The sequence below is a fragment of the Semicossyphus pulcher genome, unplaced genomic scaffold (genome assembly GCF_022749685.1).
Source record: "Semicossyphus pulcher isolate SPU_LCO1_2020_fin unplaced genomic scaffold, fSemPul1.0.p SCAF_4, whole genome shotgun sequence".
Lineage (NCBI taxonomy): Eukaryota > Metazoa > Chordata > Actinopteri > Labriformes > Labridae > Semicossyphus > Semicossyphus pulcher.
In genome coordinates this window covers 205,001-219,549 of record NW_027211715.1, presented here as the reverse complement: position 1 = coordinate 219,549, position 14,549 = coordinate 205,001, and the positions used below count along the sequence as shown (strand labels likewise).

At 45.2% G+C, this 14,549-nt stretch overlaps 1 protein-coding gene across 1 annotated transcript in view; it reads left to right on the top strand.

Moving 5' to 3' along the window:
- The window catches only part of lrrc52 (leucine rich repeat containing 52), a 31,751-nt gene extending 19,112 nt beyond the window's left edge, over positions 1 to 12,639 (top strand). The window contains exon 2 of the mRNA XM_069680595.1: positions 12,296 to 12,639. Coding sequence (XP_069536696.1) covers positions 12,296 to 12,639 — 344 coding nt within the window. The remainder of the gene's footprint in view (positions 1 to 12,295) is intronic.
- The last annotated feature ends 1,910 nt before the right edge of the window (positions 12,640 to 14,549 follow it).

Sequence of the window (14,549 nt, the reverse complement as noted above, 5' to 3'; positions counted from 1 at the left end):
AAAGTGAACAGATGTGAAGCTGCAGTGAGTGTGAAACAAACCTGCTGCATTTAGACTGCACATCTCTACAGCTCCGTTCCCACGTGCTCCGCTCACCTGAAAGTGTCCCGACATTGTTCAGGTGAGCTGCATTTGAGAACTCAAAAAACGAAATCTATTCACATCGACTTTAATCAGACTTTTCCCTTCATCTCTCAGTAAAAAGTCTGCGTGAAGTCGGGGTGAGCCGAGGTACGAGCTCAGCAGGTAACAGTCTGGAACATTTACACAGAGAGTGTGCAGCACTATACAGGGCGGCTTGTGTAGCTCATGTGATGAATTACAGGAAGTTAAAACATCTTCAGTGTCCTCTGGGATAGACATGAATTATTTCTCAATGAGGACTCTCCGTTTGTTGTGCCGTGCTGATGATGTGTCCGTCATCAGTAGATTAGTGCCCGTTTACACGGACAAACGCATGGTTACATGTTCTGCTCGTTTTTATAAACAAACGGAATGAAACTCCGCCTGTTTCCTCTCCTCTCCGCTTTGTGATGGGCCCACAGCCGGGCCGCTGGTGAAGCTGCGGAGGACAGAATACCATGGTAGAGAAGCTGTTAATAAGCTAACGCCACTGGTAAAGCTAATTTAACACTAACTCTTGATAAAGCTAACGCTTCATTAAACATCACAACATGCAGAGAAAACTGACGGAGAGTATTTCTGTCCGTCACGTTGTTGCCGGAGACAGCAGATTAAGCTAATGCTAATTAGCTGACGTTCTGTCAGCAGACTCCAGAGTGTAACATAACGTTATGGAGTTTTTGAATATTTCATGCCGTTAGTCGGAGACAGACTACAAAGAATCTTTTATTTATTCACAACAGAAACTTGATAAACGTCTGATTAAATATTGGCTAGTTACATTTCCCTGTTACACTCAGATCATGGCTGCATCCTCAACATCTTTTTTCATTGTAGTGGCCTCGTCTGAACTTTCCTTTTACAGAATCAATAATTAAATAAATCAAGATTATTAAGATATTTTAGAGGGGAAGAATAAATATGAATAAAGAAAATTCAGAGAATGCATGTAAACACAGAGCCACCATTGTCACAGGATTAGTCTCGTTAATCTCTTGTCCCACACCGACACTCTCCCTCAGACCCCTTACATGTCTCCCCACGCTTTATCGAACACTCTCATCCTTCCTGCAATCTTGAATCTAAGCCTCTCCAAACGGAGGATCTCGACCAGCTCCCTCAGCCATCTCAAATGAAGGCACAGCATCAGACTTCCATAATCGCATTCGTTACGTTCGTTTAGCCAATACTGTACCAAGATACACAGCCCACTGCCAGAGTTCAGAGGGCTGTCACTAGTAGCTCCCAGAATGGCCACCAGGGGGTCGGGCAACCATTTCTTGTTGAATGCTTTGGATTAAAAATCAAACACCGAAGTCCAGAATGAGTGAAGGTTAGGACAGGTCCATAGTTGGTGTGTAGGGGTGCCAGATTGATGCATTTGTTACACGTCGCTGATACACTGGGATACTTCTAGTTTACTTTCACTTTTCAGAAGTGCAGCCTATTAGTACTTTGAATTGTATCAGATTCATTCAAGCATTTACTGAGCACCTCTCTGTGCTGACTGCTTCCTGGCTAGAAGGTGTCTGACACTGCGCCTTTACTCCCTGGTATAACGTTAGTGATCACTGTAAATGGCCGATGATGTGAAATGTCTGTAAATGTAGATATATGAGTCTTTATAAAGCTCCGGAGCTGTAGCTATCGGAAAAAGTGTGAGGCCGGGAGATCATACGTGTCTGAATTACTCAAAGGTCATGAAGTGCCCCCCCGGTACAAGTCTTTCAGACACACCACTCCTTCTTCTTTGCAGCGAGCAAACACAGAGTCCACACTGAAAGGTTTAAAGGCATGATTGTCACAAATTGGACGGTCTAGGTACATATCTGGGGCTGTCAAGTATGTTTTAATCTGTTTCCATATTTTCATGGAGCTCTGGCCTAGAAAGTTCCCTCCATACAGAGATTTGTTTGTCTTAATAGGGCTGTTCAAAAGGGCTGGGAGAGAGGTCCCACAACAATCTGTCCGGTCTATAGAAAGCCAGGCAGAGGGGTCCCAATCATGCCTTCTCCAGAAAGCCAGAGTATTTAAACGAAGCCACCTCAGTCTGATATTTGCACAGGTGTTTCTTACTTATATGAGCAGCTTATACTGCTAGATAAATTATAATAGAGTCTAATTTAAGTAAACTTAAGATAGCTTTGTGGTATGACTGAAAAAAGATGAAGGAATCGTACAGTTTTTCACAACTGCTAAGACACATTTCTTGAAACCTTCACTCATTTTCTCAGAACTTCAAACACAAAACCAAACATTCAAAGTACATTCTCAAAGCTCTGACTCTGCTGTCGGATCAGACACGCAGCAGGTCAAAATATAAACACTACAGAGCATTCATCAGACACTCTGAGAACACAGCGTCCAGGGCATGTGGCTACAGAAAACAGTTTACTGTAGGCCTGTCTACTGAATGCACGCACAAAGAAATACAGTAATCACAATCACATTCAGCACTCGCATACAGTAAAAACACAGTCAGGCCAGAGGAACCCGAAAGCACATCTCAGAACATTTAAACATGAGCAACTGTCAGTGAGGGAGTCCTTCCTCCTCAGCATCACGTCTCTGTGCTGCTTTCCTCATTGCCATCCCATGAACAAGAACATGGTCTGTGACAGCTGCTCGGACTTCATCTCAAACTCTTCCTCCTTCCCCTCCTCCTCCTCCTCCTCCTCTCCCTCCTCATATACGTACTCTGAACAGTGCCCTCTGAACTGGCTTATACTTTATATATTCTGCTCAGTTGGTTTGATCACATCATTAGAAACAAGTGTGAACAGTTGTGAGTTGTGTGTAAATCATGACAGCTGTGTTGTAGTTGTGTTTAACTTGTGGCGCCCATGTGACTCATTTTTCAGCACATGTGCATCGCTGTGCAGAATGTGTTTCAGTGAGTGAGAATGTGTTCAGAGGTTTGCAGAAAGAGTGGATGAGATTTGCAGAAGATGTCTAACCAGCTGAACTTGTTTAAGGTTTTTCCTAAAGACTCCACAGATGGGTTTAGGCCACGGAGCGTTTGGTTCAGAGAACGGGACTCAGTGTTTTAGCAGCTGTGAGAAACTGTAACAGCGTTCACTCTCCCAACCAGTGACGGGGGGGGGGGGGGGGGGGCTTCAGCCGGGCTATTTTTAGTTTCCAGTTCGCCTCATGTAACAGTCAGTGGTGGATGAAGTACCTAAAAACCACACTTGAGTCAAAGTCGATATCAAAGCAGAAACAGACTTTGAAGTAAAAGTCAGCTGTTCTAATGTCACCTGAGTAAAAGTCTTAGTATCTGATCTTTTTTCTACTTAAGTATCAAAAGTATTTTTCTCATATTGTTGTACTTAAGTATTGAAAGTATGGCTGTCAATCGATTAAAATATTTTATCGTGATTAATCACATGGTTGTCTATAGTTAAATCGTGATTAATCACAACATTAATCACACATTTTTTACCTGTTGTAAATGTACCTTAAAGAGATATTTTTAAGTGTTTAATCCTCTTATCAACATGGGAATTGGCCAAATATGCTTCCTTTATGCAAATGTGTGTTTATTATTGTTGCAACATTCCAAAACAATACAAAAACTGTCCAGAATATTCTACAGAATAACCTCAAACGTACTGATTGCTTACTTAGTCTGGATTAAACTCTTTCTAGATGCTGATTTCTTCCTTCCACAGTGTAATTGTTCTCTCTGCTTCACCTTACTCACGTTTTAATTCACAAACTACTTTAATCTGATCTCTTTGCTTTGCTTCAGTCCCCCAACACACCTGTACCTCTGCACAGCTGCTGGCCCCGCCCCCTCTGTCTGTCTGTCTTTCTGCCTGCCTGCCTGTCTGTCTGTCTGTCTGTCTGTCTGTCTAAGTAAGCTTCACACCCTGAGAGTCCAGACAGTACATATTCACAAGCCTTTGAAATATGGCGGGTGCATTACACATCCTGAAAGCGATCACTTTGTACTGCAAAAAATCATGAGGTGTTAGGAAGTCCGAGGTCTCCTTAGCACGGGCAGTTAAAGGGACTTGCCACTACCCTTTTAATAGGTCAAGATTTGTTACAAATGAATCACCCGATCAACGCAGTCCTGATCTGACCAGTCCTGAAAACAATCAGGTTTTGTCATACTATTCACCTTTCTGAAATCTGTACAAAACCAATCAGATTGATCAGATTTATCAACTAAGAGGCAGGGAGAGCTCCATGCACTTGAGCTGGGCTCAGCCGTCCCATGCTCAGCGGGGGGTCACCTACATCAATATTGTGCTGTAATACTATCGTGCATGACGGTACATCCACAAACAGAGACGTATGTGACACAATTACGATTACCTCAGCCTTTATCATTACTCTGCTTCTCTCGCTAATTTATTTATTTATTTAGCTAATCTTCACACTAGTCTACCACTATTATTGGCATTGTAACCATCAGTATGTGTCTGTTGTTGTTGTAACAAGGACATATGTTGTTGTTGCTCTCTCTGCCTGTCTCTATCCTGCATCTCCTTCTATCCCATGTTCGGCCCATCCAGTCTCTTCAGATGGCTGTTCAACATGAGTCTGGTTCTGCTCGAGGTTTCTGCCTGTTAAAGGAAGTTTTTCTGCCAATGTGCCGAATGTTGCTAAGTGCTACTCATGGTGATTCATGTTGGGCCTCTCTTTAAATAACAGAACAAAGAGTCGGTCTAGACCTGCTCTGTCTGTAAAGTGTCTCCAGATAACTCTGCTTATGATTTGGCGCTATACAAATAAAATTTGATTGATTGATTGATTGAATTAACCCTGAGATGTCTGAGCGCTGAACACAAGACACCTGAGCGAAATGAGATTCATGATTAGCCAACATTTCTACATTTTTTAACCTACCCTTGACCACCGCTTTAGACAGAGCAACAACATCCTCCTCTGCCCCGCCAGTGCTCAGTGCCAAAGCAGGTCCAGTATTTTCAGCACCGGACAGCGCCACCACACAGGCAGAAACAGGGTCACAGTTGAGTTGCAGCCACCCTCACCAAGGGCACAGCAGGATCAACAGGCACAGGTGTCACACAGTCCGGGCCAGACACAACCTCACGCTCATGGTACAGAACATGTTTATGTGACACAGTCTATTCTTACGACTTCTATCTGGAGTAGCAATGACGTAGGCTCTGTCACCAACTCGCTTTTGGACAAAGTACGGGCCACTGAAGCAAGCCTGCAGACTGGAACCAGGGATTGGCAACAAAACGAGCACTTTATCACCTGGAGCGAAAACTCTGCTTTCAGCTATTGGGACCTCACCATGTGGCTCAAACAAAGGAGAGGCCTACTTGGGAGATGAGGAGCCTGATGAGAGTACTAAAACACCACAAAGACTCAGTATCCCAGAATGCTCCTTCCTTCGCACCTAAGTGCGAAGTGAAAGGGGAAAGCAAATTTCCACCCTTCCATTGGAGGAAAGCCAAGGGAACCCCACAGGTCCCTGTGACACAGCCAGGATTTCATGCAGGTTATAAAAGCCAGTGAGACCCACATATGTTTGCCTTTCATGTGGAGCCAGAGTTGCATTAGGAGGTACTTTTTCCCTTCTTGCCTTTCCACAGCGACTTGAGTCCTGTGGGAGGTCATTTTTCTTTTTCTCGTTCACGGATCCATCTTTGTCCGCGCCAAGGATCATGCCAAGGATCGCGCCAAGGATCGCGCTGAACACTGGACAAAACACACCCTGATCACTCCCAAGAGTGATCTCAAGTAAGAGGCTTCTGTCTGGGCAGAGATAGCTTAGAAAGTGTGTTTATTTATGTTAATGTGAAACTGCTGCTTTTTGTTTGATTAATTGCGGACCGCCGTGTCCCGTTTATGCTTGTGTTTTGCTGCTGTATTTGTTTTAACTCTGTTGTCCAGTGCCACAGCCGATGATCTGTGATCATCTGCTGGGTTTCTGTGTGATAAAGTTACCGTTACTGAATCTGACCGCGGCTAGTTCGAGCTGCTTTGTTTCGCCTCAACGGTATATCTTTCTCCTCCTTTGTACTAACCAACATACACACACACGCACTCACACACCCGCCATTGTAACTCACACACACCTTAAAGGTACAGATCGCGTGAGCTTAGCTTTTCCACGCCATCTTGTGTAGTTTATCAGGCCAGGCCACACCTGTTTTCTTTGTTCAATTTACACGGACTTGATCCACCATTTTGAACACACGCCATCCTTTCTCTCTCTGCCCCCCCATTTACTCTCTCTCACACACACACACACACACACACACACACACACACACACACGTGTGCTTCTGCTTTGTGCTCTGTAAATAACTGCTCTTAGTTTCGGTTTGATAATAATCAGTTTGATTAAGTGACATTGATTTTGATCGGTGCTGCTCGTTAAATAAATTCTGTTTATAATTTAAAGAGAAGTTGTTTGTGATTAATTGTGTTTACAGTGTGATTATGGCTGGTTGTGAAGGTCAGTGCTCAGATTCATACATTCCCTTTTTCACTTTTAATTGAAAATATTGATTATTTATTAACAATATTGATATTTTATAAGTGTAATATTGAGACAGATTTTTCTTCTTTCAGGGTGGTGCCCCGTAATTAGTAATTCCGACTGATAATCTTTTATTAATATTAAAAATCATAATTACTATTAATAATATTTTGTATTAATAACCAAAAGCTCCTACCAAATCCCAACACAGCTTTGTGTCGTACCAGCCTCTCATCTTCTTTTGTTTAGCACTTAGCGAAAGCCACACACAAAATCAAGCGAGTTCTGAGGTTCAGAGTCAACCAGCGTCTTCTCTGTCAGAAGTCTCCCGCACAGACTGACCAGCTCAGAAGGACTCAATCCTCAGGACTCCTGCACAGCCTCCCTCACTGCTAATAACATTAAATGAAAGCCATCATCCCCATCATTTTCAAATTCTCAACAGTATGCTCATAACATGGATTTGAGCGTCTGACTGAATCGTTGTAGCACGCCCTGCGACTCGGGATGATGATATGCACTCGAGCGGACGTGACTCACCTTTGGTAACCCAAAAACAGAAAACAACCTTCACCACCGGAGCAGTTATGTTACGCAGTGGAATGGCCTCAGGAGAACGGGTTGTTGCACACATAATAGTAAGCAGAAACTTGTTACAGGACTTGCTACGTCGAAGTGGACCGACACAGTCGACAACGACCCGCTCAAAAGGCTCACCTACAACTGGGATTGGATACAGCAATCCTGGCGGAACTGGCTGATTTGGCTTGCCAGCAACCTGACACACATGACAAGATTTACGGTACTGCACCACCTCTTTCTTCTGACCAGGCCAGAAGAAATGACACAATAAAAAATCATATGTTTTATTCACACCCAGATGACCAGCAAGCTGATGATCATGAGCTACACTCAGAATGTCAGAGCGGTATTTTAAAGGGCCCACAACCTGTGTAACAACACTCCAGTCACCATCTGGCTGTGCGTAAAGCGGTGTCCATGTTTGTAAGAGCCCACCGTTTTTAATAAAGTACCCCCGAGGCACAGACACACTCTTCTCCGCCGACGCAGCACTTTCAAAAAGAGATGACAAGTCAGGATCCATTCTCTGCTCACTCACGAGTGACCCTCATTCTACAGACCCCTTATCAGAATCTACCTTATCGGCTACACCATCCCCCACCAGAAGATGACAAATAAGCAGACGGAGATGAAACATCCACGCCAAACTCACCCGTAGCAACAAAGCTGCCAGACAAATCAATGTCAGTTTCACTTACGGCTTCACATTTTGCGATAGCCCGGGTTACCGCACAGGCAGAAAACACCTCAGGATATGTATGAGCCAACTTATCAGGATGGTCAGTTACCATAAGGACGGCTGTCCCCTCCGGTTTCACCAGTACCTTCCGCCAGCCAAATCATTCCCCAAAAGAAAGTACGCCCCCTCTATTGGAAAGCATGGACGAACCCCTACAATCACTGGACCTGTCACCAGGCCTGACTCGAGGTAAACAGTGTGCAGCGGCGCACCCAGGCACTGCATCCCGAAACCACACACAACAACATGAGACTCCACAACAGATTCCCCAGAGAGAGGCAACAGTTCACTAAGAATGAAAGATTGAGATGCTGCTGTATCCCTCAAAATAGTTATGGGCAGCCTGTCACCCTCCCCAGTCAAAGACACAAAACATAAGAAATGGAGCGTAAATTTCAAGTTCTGATTCACGAGCAGCAGAAGACACCTCTGACACAGGATATGAAATTCCAACAAGCGCAACAGACTTCGCAGGCTTCTTTTCCCCGTGTAAAGCAGGACAGTTTGCAGCACTATGGCCACGTTTCTTTAGTACCCTGATCATCCCCAGTAGGCTTCTCCTACTTTTAACCATGTAGACTGAGGGAGCTGGGGATCGAACCTCCGACCTTCCGATTGACACACGACCGACACTAGCCCTGAGCCACAGCCGCAGTGAATCCCCAACACCAGCCATTATAATTGTTGTGTCTCCAACATCTGGAATTCTACTCAAAACTGAAAAACTGACTGATCATCAGAGTTTGGACCGTACACATTAAACAATGTGACAGGAACACAGTTACGAGTCCCTGAGACAATTATAAATCATTTGGATCTGTGACTGATACACATGATCAAACAACACATTTTTCTTGATAATATAGCAACCCCTCTGGCTCTGCCGCTAAAATTCGACTGGTATATTTGTGATCCCCATCCCATGCGTAATAACACCATGACATCAAAATACAGAAAAAAAGAACACGTAAGAAGCCCCATAACAACAATATTAGTTAAACACACACACCCTGTGCTGCCTTCCAGGACCCTCAGCCTCCCTTCTCCCCCTCACCTCTCAGAACCAAAACACCCAAGTCCGTAACTTCTGAGCGCGTAACATACCAACACAGTCTGTGTGTCCGCTTCCGTCGATCGTGAGACGTAAACAAAGCTGGACGATTTACAACGGTGAAATCCGAGTTTTTTTTACATTAGCCAAACATGAAAGTTAGCTGTCCTCCTTATTCTTGCCCATGGTTAGTTAGGCCAGCGCGGCACCTGCTTGTCGTCTAGGAACTTCTCAGCCTCCTTCGGTTGTTGAAGGTGCGTTTGTCCTCGCCTACGGAGACCACAAATGTCGCTGGATGACAGAATCCACATCTCACCTCTGCAGCTCTGCTTCTGGTCCTGATGTTATCAAAGCTCTGACGTTGTTTCATCACTGCTTGGCCCAGGTCCAGGAAGATAAAAATATGTGTTCCCTTGTATTATAAAGGGATCCGCTGTGAGGAAAGTCTCAGAATACGCTCCTTTACTGACGTGATGTATCCGTGCAATAAGTTGACGAGGGAGGCCATCTGTTGCCGCTGCCTTCGCTCGGACCTTAACTGGTTTATTGTCAAAGTTTTCTTCTCCTAATAGTGTAGGTATGAATTTCAAAACAAAGTCTGTCGGGTTGCCCTTTTCCATACCCTATAGGACACCAATGATCCGTATGTTTTGTCGTGTAGACTGCAAGACGAGGTCATCCACCCGCTCATTCAGCGACATGGCCACCCACTCATTAAGACCTTCTTCAGTTGTGGTTTCTCTGTCCTCTACAGCAACCTGTGACTGTTTCAGGCCAGCAATGGAAGCGTTGAGCAACTCAAACTTTGAGTCGACATTCTGATTCAGCCGATTGATGGCAGCCATGATGTCTGTTGTTGTCGCTGCTAGCATCATCGCTGTTAGCTTTAGCCTCACCACTTGTTTCGTGTGATGTTGCTGATGTTTGTTTTTCGATATTTTTGGCTTTATTCGGTTTCACCATGACTTCGCCGTGTGCCCACCACTTATACTGGCAAGTGTTCCTTTGATACTGAGTTACATTATTGATAAACTATTTCTTTGTACAAGAACACAAGATATATTTGTTTATATTTATTTTTCATTTTTGTGTTTTGAATAAAATGTGTTTTTTTATCCGATTAATAATCGATTAATTGTAGTGAGATTAATCGATTACCAAAATAGTCGTTAGTTCGCTGAGCCTGAAAGAGGGCGGAGTCAGTCTGAAAAAAAACAGGGAAACATTTAAATAATGATAAAATCTTCAGCCTGATGTGATTAGACTCTGAGTGTCTGCCAGCCGTCCTGTCCTCTTCATCCCTCTCTAATCGCTCATCTTTATGTTCACACCTTTGGCTTCATCTGAGGATGAGTGCATTTTAATGAACATCGTTAGCACCAATAATCATTCATCAGCAGCAGGAACAGAGACAGACCCTGAGCTCAGACATCCTCTCCTGTCTCCTCCTATCTCACTTTGATTCTCCTGTCTGTCTCTGTGTGTGTGTGTGTGTGTGTGTCTGTCTGTCTGTCTCTCTCTCTCATCTCCTCCTCTCCATCTCTGAGCGTTCATGCTAACACTGCAGATTGTGTGTAGCACAGTGACACAAAGCAGCTGTAAAATGAAACAACTACTGATGTCCCAACAGCTGCAGTTCCTCTGGTGTCCACTTGAGGCTGTCTCCAGCAGTGAGTCAGTCCCCATAGAGCCCCATGTTAAACTTTACAGCAGAAATAAACATGTTTACAGCCTGGTACAAAAAACAGTTTGGGTCTCTATAGCTCATTTCTCTCTTCATGACAACTGTACGGGGAGAATCTTTATACAGCTCACCTGTTTACATTATATTAAGGCTTACAGTGATGCAGCATTAGGGGCGGGGCCTCTTTGAGTGACAGCTGGGAGCTGCTAGCTGTCTGCTAGGTGTCCCCTCAGCTAACTCAGTCACTGAACGTAACCTCTGGGCCGTGTTTGTGCTGTTGGAGCCTTTTGGAGATTTGTTCATGTAAATATCAGACAGATAATCTGTGTGTGCGCTTTATTGGACGAACAGAGCGTCCAACACGTCTGAGCTCCAGAGCACTTTGGTAACTTAGCGTTCGCTAACCTCTCCCTCCTCTCCGGCTCCACCCTCTTGTCCAAATATCCAAATGTATTTATAAAGCACATTTAAGTGCTGTACAATCAAAAACAACAGCATTAAAAACAACACAATAAAAACACGACCAATTTAAAGACAAGAGGACAGTAAAATAGTAAAAAGCGTTCAGACCAATAGTAACGGAAAAGGAACAAAAAGGTAACTCTCAGGCCGAGCCAAAAGGCGAGGAATAAAAGTGCATCTTCAGGTTTGATTTAAAAACAGGCAGGGTGGGAGGCAGCCGGACATGTGGAGGAAGAGAGCTCTAAAGCTTTGGAGCTGAAACTGAAAAGGCTTGGTCACGGCTGAGCTTCAACCTTGACCTTTGACCTTTGTGTTCTATGGTCACTTCTGGCTCCAGGAAAAAGGTAACGGCACACGAAACGCTGAACTGGAGGCTGAAGTCGACACATCGATGTGTGACGTCACAGCAGCTCTAATTTATATTGTCAGTGGATCAAACACATACATGATGAGCTCTGCTGGAGGTGACCCTGACCTTTGACCTCTGTGTGGCAGAGGGTCAAACACAGAAACAGAGCAGTCAGGTTGTTTTTGTCTCCATGAGGTTTAAAGTCACCTCAGCTCATTAACAAGCTGCTCGTTATGAGCTGCACATGTTCAGCTCTGTGGTCACCTCTGTGTGTGTGTGTGTGTGTGTGTGTGTGTGTGTGTGTGTGTGTGTGTGTGTGTGTGTGTGTGTGAGTGAGTGTGTGTGTGCATGTGTGTGGGTGTGCGTGTGTGTGTGTGTGTGTGTGTGTGTGTGCAGCATAATAATGTGTCACACACACACACAAACAGAGGAGTTGTGTGGAGCACCCTCTGGGATCATTTGTTACAAAGCGTATCACTGCATTGTTAACAGCTGTGTGTGTGCGTGCGTGTGTGCGTGCGCGCACGTGTGTGTGTGTGTGTGTGTGTGTGTGTGCGTGCGTGTGTGTGTGTGTGTGTGTGTGTGTGTGTGCGTGTGCGTGCGTGTGTGCGTGCGCGCATGTGTGTGCGTGCGTGCGTGTGTGTGTGTGTGTGTGTGTGTGCGTGCGTGTGTGTCTGTGTGTGTGTGTTCCCCAGAGTAATTACTTTGCTTCTCCTGATATTTTAACATCCCTCTGATTATTCTCTGCTCTCTCTCTCTCCTCATTAACCTCCTCTCTGCCCTTCTCCTCCTCCTCCTCCTCCTCTTTCCTCCTCCCCTTCTCTCCTCCTCCTCAGATGAAGGTCAGACGGTGTGCAGCAGTCCTCCTGAGCTGGTGGGGCAGCGGTTGGCGGAGGTAGGGATGCAGCTGCGGGCCGACTGTCACCAGGGTCTGGGATACTGGGACTACCTGTTCTTCATAGCCATCGGCTTTGTCATCTTCTCGGCCGGCACGGTGTCGGCGTGGGTGATGGGCGTGCTCATGGTGCTGTACGAGCGTTACAGCAAGAGGAAGAGCGAAGAGCTGGACAGTGAGGATGAGGAGGAGAGAGGAGGGATGGGAGGAGGTGGAGGAGGTGGAGGAGGAGGAGCAGGGAACCAGGGGAATGGAGATCTGAGCAAACCCAGCATGCAGGTGTGACGGAGCCAAGTGGAACTTCATGAGGATGTGAAGAGACAAGGAGACAAGGATATAAGGATATAAGGACACAAGGATACGAGGATATGGGGAGACAAGGACACAAGGACACAAGGATATGAGGATATTAGGAGACAAGGACACAAGGATCCAAGGATCCAAGGATATAAGGAGACAAGGACACAAGGATACAAGGATATAAGGAGACAAGTATATGAGGAGACAAGGATATAAGGACACAAGGATATGAGGAGACAGGATAAAAGGATATGAGGAGACAAGGATACATGGATATGAGGAGAGGAACTGAGGCTCTGTGAACAGTCTAACACCCTTCATCACATGGGACAGACAGCAATAATGAAACACCTCTGAGATACTTGAGAGCAATAACTACACACACACTCACACACACACACACACACACACACGCACACACTCACAGTAATAATCCGTTTTAGTATTGAGAGGTGATTATAATATTTCTGAAGCCTTAAGGCAGCTCACTGACAGCTGAGATCGCTCACTTGATCTGTTCACACACACACACACACACACACACACACACACACACACACACGCACACACACACTGAGATCAAACACTCTGAATGTAAAAAACCAACATGATTCTCTGCTGGACTCTAAAGGTTCCCTGTGGAGGTTTTAGCTGCTCTGTTACAAACAGCAGGTTACTGAAGGTGTGATGCTGATCTGACCGACTGATCCTCCACAGGCAGCTTTAGATAGCAACTTCACACCTTCACTGATGTACAGGTGTGTCAGAGCCCTGTGACATCACTGATGGGTGTGGTTTCTGGTTCAGCTCTTCTGACCTCGATCATCATGATTCCAGTTTCCATCCAAATGTTTCCAGAGCTCATGAGTATGATGTAAAACACAGTGTGTCAGGTTTCCACTGTTGGTCCGGTGATGTTGGAAAGTGATCCAGGTGTGAAATCAATTCTTCTGATATCCTGAAGCTGCATCAAAAAGTTCCAATCTCCATTTAAAAAGTAGTGTTCATTTTAAAGTCGCGTTCTTGTCGTCTCACAGACAGACCTGACAAAGCATGAACTCAGCCTCTTTACAACCCTGCCTCCTGATGTAGTTCTCTCAGCATCCTCTCAGCCTGTTTATTGTCATTAAATCTCAGTAACATCTGTTTGTTGTGGCTTCATAGCGCTGTAGTGAGACAGATCTCAGCCCACGTGTGACTTGCTAGATACAGTGAAACTGCCACTCAGCAGAGACAGACGGACAGGCGCTCCACAGCTGAGACAGAACGCCGGTAGTTGGTGTCCATCAGAGAAATCCTGGTACTGATCCGAGCTAACAGCTCATCACACTGGGCACTGGTCAGCCTCAAGGAACTGGAAGCAGCAGGAGAGTTCATCAGACACAGCTCAGGAGGAGGAGGGAGGTTAACCAGTGAACACACAGTGAACACACACAGTGAACACACAGTGAACACACACAGTGAACACACACAGAGTGAACACACAGTGAACACACACAGTGAACACACACAGTGAACACACACAGAGTGAACACACACAGTGAACACACAGTGAACACACACAGTGAACACACACAGAGTGAACACACAGTGAACACACACACAGTGAACACACAGTGAACACACAGTGAACACACACAGTGAACACACACAGTGAACACACAGTGAACACACACAGAGTGAACACACAGTGAACACACACACAGTGAACACACAGTGAACACACAGACAGTGAACACACACACAGTGAACACACAGTGAACACACACAGTGAACACACACACAGTGAACACACAGTGAACACACACACAGTGAACACACAGTGAACACACACAGTGAACACACAGTGAACACACAGTGAACACACAGACAGTGAACACACACACAGTGAACAC